General features: G+C 48.2%; 1 protein-coding gene across 1 annotated transcript; it reads left to right on the top strand.

Annotated features, from left to right (window-relative positions):
- The first annotated feature begins 1529 nt into the window (after positions 1-1529).
- Positions 1530-2496, top strand: CLDN14 (claudin 14). The gene has a single exon (XM_049785406.1). It carries the CDS (start codon positions 1530-1532, stop codon positions 2229-2231), a length of 702 nt encoding a protein of 233 aa, XP_049641363.1. The 3' UTR covers positions 2232-2496.
- Positions 2497-4680: the final 2184 nt, after the last annotated feature.

Genomic DNA, 4680 nt, shown 5'->3' with positions numbered 1-4680 from the left:
GGATCCTGCCGTCAAACAGTGTCCTGGATTCTGCCGCAGCCACTTCTTGATGCCTTTCAGACAGCTCCCAGCCCCAACTCTCTGGAGGCTAGAGGGAGAGGGCTTGGCTTGGGGTCTGGGCCACTGCACCTAGGATTCTGGGGCCCTTGGTGATGCTGTCTGCCCTGGGGGGTGCCCTCAGCTCTAGGGTTCAGAAAGGGGTCTGTGACCTGCCTAGATGCTCGTGCCTCTTCCCTGAGTGCCCATTTTGAGGACAAGCATGAATGAGCTAGGATCCCTCTAAGGGACCAGAAAGGATGAGGGAGGAGCAGCAGAGGAAGGAGAGGGGAGAGGAGTGCCCCTTCTCTGGAAAGGGGGTTATAGAGCTCCCTGTCTAGGGCTTCCCAAAGCACTTTCCCCATGAGCCTTGGATATCCTGAAAACATTTTTAATTTTTTTTGAACACACCTGGCAGCACTCAGGGGTTACTCCTGCTCTGTGCTCAGAAATTACACCTAGCAATTTTAGGGACCTTATGGGATTCTGGGGATCGGACCTGGGTAGGCTGTGTGAAAGGCAAACAAGTGCCTACCCACAAGGCAAACAAGTGACTACCCACAGCACTATCGCTCTGGCCCAGAAACTTTTTTTTTGATCTCTCAAATTTTGTCTCTCACTTTTTTAATGAATTTTGATTGCATCACCACGAGATACACAATTACAATGTTGTTCATGGTTGAGTTTCAGTCAAAGAATGTACAACACCCTTCACAGGGGCACATTTCCCACCACCAATTTCCCCAGTTTCCCTCCTGTACTCCACTGCCTGCCTCCGGGACAGACATTTTTCTTCTCTCTCTGTCTATCTCTTTCGGTCTCTCTGTCTTTATCTCTGTCTCTCTTGTCTCTATTTCTGTCTCTCTCATCTCTCTGTTTTCATCTCTGTCTCTCTGTCTCTGTCTGATTCCATCTGTATGTCTCCATCTCTCTGTCTCTGTCTCCATCTCTGTCTTTGTCTCTGTTTCTGTCTCTATCTTTGTCTCTGTCTTTGTCTGTCTATCTCTGTTTGTCTCTGTCTCCATCTATGTCTCTCTCTATCTCTGTCTTTATCTTCATCTCTCTATCTCTGTCTCCATCTCTATATCTGTCTCCATTTATGTCTCTCTGTCTGTCTCTCCATCTCTCTGTTTCTGTCTCCATCTCTGTATGTCTCTATCTCTCTGTCTTTGTCTCCATCTCTGCATGTCTCTGTCTCTCTCTCCCTCCCCCCCCCTTTTAGGTACTGTGGTTTGCAATACTGTCACTGCAGAGGTACCCAGCCCATTCCCACTCTCCCTCCTTTCAACTCCCAGTTCTTCCTAGAGGCGTGGTTTGTTTCCAACTATTGAAACTGGTCAGGGGGCCCAGGACTTCAGGGGTTCAGGGCGGAAGGAAGGCTGGAGCTAATGTTTAACCCATCTCCCCCTTCACCCCCTTCTTTTCCCCGCCGCCTGCTCAGGACCCGGGCAGACAGCTGAGAGCCCTGGCAGTGGACAGCGGCAGGCCCCAGCATGGCCAGCACGGCAGTGCAGCTCCTGGGCTTCCTGCTCAGCTTCCTGGGCATGGTGGGCACGCTGGTCACCACCATCCTGCCACACTGGCAGCGGAAGGCTCACGTGGGCACCAACATCCTCACGGCCGTGTCCTACCTGAAGGGGCTGTGGATGGAGTGTGTGTGGCAGACCACTGGCATCTACCAGTGCCAGATGTACCGCTCCATGTTGGCACTGCCCCGTGACCTGCAAGCAGCCCGCGCCCTCATGGTCATCTCCTGCCTGCTGTCGGGCGTCGCCGTCGCCTGTGCCATCATCGGCATGAAGTGCACGCGCTGTGCCAAGGACACGCCGGCCAAGGCGGTGATGGCAACCACGGGCGGGGCCCTCTTCCTGCTGGCCGGCCTCTTCTGCCTGGTGCCCGTGTCCTGGACCACTCACAACATCGTCCAGGATTTCTTCAACCCACTTCTGCATAGCAGCCTCAAATATGAGCTTGGCCAGGCCCTGTACTTGGGCTTCATATCCTCGTCCTTCTCGCTCATCGGGGGCACACTGCTGTGTCTCTCCTGCCAGGAAGAAGCACCCTCCAGGCCCTACCAGGCCCAGTCCCGGGTCACAGCGCCAGCCTACCGGCCGCCAGCTGCCTACAAGGACAACAGGGCCCCATCAGCCACGTCAGCTACGCACAGCGGGTACAGGCTCAATGACTATGTGTGATTCCTTCCCTGCACCCCAAATCCACTCCCCCCTTTTCATCCTCCAGGACTCAGGGTGCAGATCTTTCCAGGCGTGGGTAGTGACACACAGTCTGCAGAATATTGGTGGCCCAGAATGAGTAGGAGGAAATGGGTAGCTGGGAAAGAGAGGGGGGAATGAGAAAAACTTCTCTCCACCAGACTCAACACCACAACCTATGCCTCTTGTAATTATTCATGGATTTATGCGAGGGACTGGCGAGAAGCAAAATAAAAAGCGACTTGAAGTGTGGTGAGCAGGTCTGTTTGTAAAACTGGAATAATCAACTGATTTGGACATTGGATATAAGATGTGTTTCTGTTTCTGTGACATTCCAGCTGCTTACGGCGCTGGTCACTCTAGGTAGGTTGGAGCTGCAGGATGCCAGCACACACACCACACACACATACCATACACACATACTGGGAGCAATTATGAGCCACCATCCTGGTGGGCAAAGAGGAGGAGGGTCAAGAGGAAGGTTAGGAGAATGGTCAGCCACCCACCGTTCCCCCAAAATGGGTCACATGTCCTGACGTAAGCTTAAAGTAAAATACAGTACTGGGCTTTTTGCACAATGGAGAATTGTGATAAATGGAGAATTGCTGGAGAGAAAGTACATTGATTGGGCCAGGAGCTTGCCATGCATACAGCCAAACCTGGGACAACAGGGACACTACTGATTGTGAGTTGAGCCAAGTGGCTAGACAGCAGTATCATGCTTCTGAGCTCTCTCTCTCTCTCTCTCTCTCTCTCTCTCTCTCTCTCTCTCTCTCTCTCTCTCCCTCTCTGTCTCTCTCACACGCAGAGACACTCTCACACATACTTTCTCTCTTGCTCTCTCTTTCACACACATACCCTCTCTCTAACACACACACACTCTGTGTACACAGATGTCCATGTCCAGCCCAGTGGAGCCGTGTGTCACACATATGCCTCCCATTCTTTCTGCTGTCAGTAACAATTGCAAAACAATTGAAAAACTTCCCTCAAATCTGAAAAAAATGGGGCAGCAAAGAGCTGCTCTCCTTCCACAAACCAATTTTTTTTCTTTTCATCTCTAGATCCTAGGCCACAGGCCTGCCTCATTTTGGAAGAAGCAGGGGGAGCAGAGGGTGGGGACATGCATTTTTAACTGATCCCATCAAATCTAAGAGGAATTTAAGCAAAAAGTCATTTCTTTATGATGGAACAAGCAATTGTGATCTACTCTGTTTTTTTTTTTTAAATTTATTTGCAAAGTTGTTCCTAATACAGTTGTATCAGGCACAAATGTTCCAAAACCCTTCCCATCTCTGTTGTGACCTTCCCTCTACCAATGTCCCCAGTTTCCCACCCATCCTCCTTAGAAGGCACATAAAAATATTACTCCGTATTGTTTACTACAACAAAATGGCAAGTGGAATGATCAGCAAATAGATCAATAAAAATCAATCTGTGATGATGGAGATCCTAAAGCCATCAGTCATCACTGAACTGGTTCATGTGATTGTGGTTCATGTGGATTGACCCTTTCATGTTATTGTGTTTATTGTTTTTGCTCACTGAGCTGGGTGGGCTTCTACACAAGATTCCCATCAAATTCTCTGTGCATGTAATGGCTGTCAGTACTGTAAAATTTGGAGGTGTTATACAGTTGCATAGGTGCATGTTTCAAGACTTATGGCACTGGGCCAGTTTCTATGTTAAAGGACGTTGGGTGTGGTGACTGCTGGGCCTCTCCAGAAAGGAGGGGAATATGCCTGCCTTGTTTCAAAAAGGCCACAGAGTTTCCAATCCAGAGGTTGGTCTACCAGGAATGGTCTGGAAGTTTTTCAGTTTGTATCTTGATCTACTCTTTAAATCAGCTTTCCCTTAGTAGGTGATACAATCCCAGCAGGTCACTGAAATGACGGTTGGAAGGTAGCTTCAGGTGCAATTTAATGCCAATATCTGTTTGCTTAAAGAAGTTTTTCATTTGGATTTCATTTGTCTGTCTCTATTATTTTTTTCTGAATAGGGTACAGTGAGCCAAATAATACTGGAAAAATTTTTTTAAGTGAGAAAGCAATTAATTTGGGTCTGGGGATATGTATCAGCAGTGGAGCTTAGGTGTGAAGTCAAGGTTTAATTCTGGCACCACGGAAGAGAATAAATAAGGCTGAAATTCAAATGAATCAAGTCCCTGAAGAATACAATGCTAAAACCAATACCATTCATGTGTACTTGTTTCTCACCATCTAGGCTGGGTTCAAGAGAAGTCATTCTTGCTACAAACCAACCATATTGCAACCCCAGAGAAAAAATAAACTCACTTTTTCCAAACTCATCTGGATTTCATCACAACATCGACAAAACATGACAAAACGCATGCCTCTATTACTTGGGTGAAGGAATAATAATAAGGGGAGTTATACTTCTTATTTAAACTACTAATTAGCATAAGCATGAC

The sequence above is a fragment of the Suncus etruscus genome, chromosome 13 (genome assembly GCF_024139225.1).
Source record: "Suncus etruscus isolate mSunEtr1 chromosome 13, mSunEtr1.pri.cur, whole genome shotgun sequence".
Classification (NCBI taxonomy): domain Eukaryota; kingdom Metazoa; phylum Chordata; class Mammalia; order Eulipotyphla; family Soricidae; genus Suncus; species Suncus etruscus.
The sequence above is the reverse complement of the archived record's forward strand: the minus strand, read 5'-3'. Positions and strand labels throughout refer to the sequence as shown.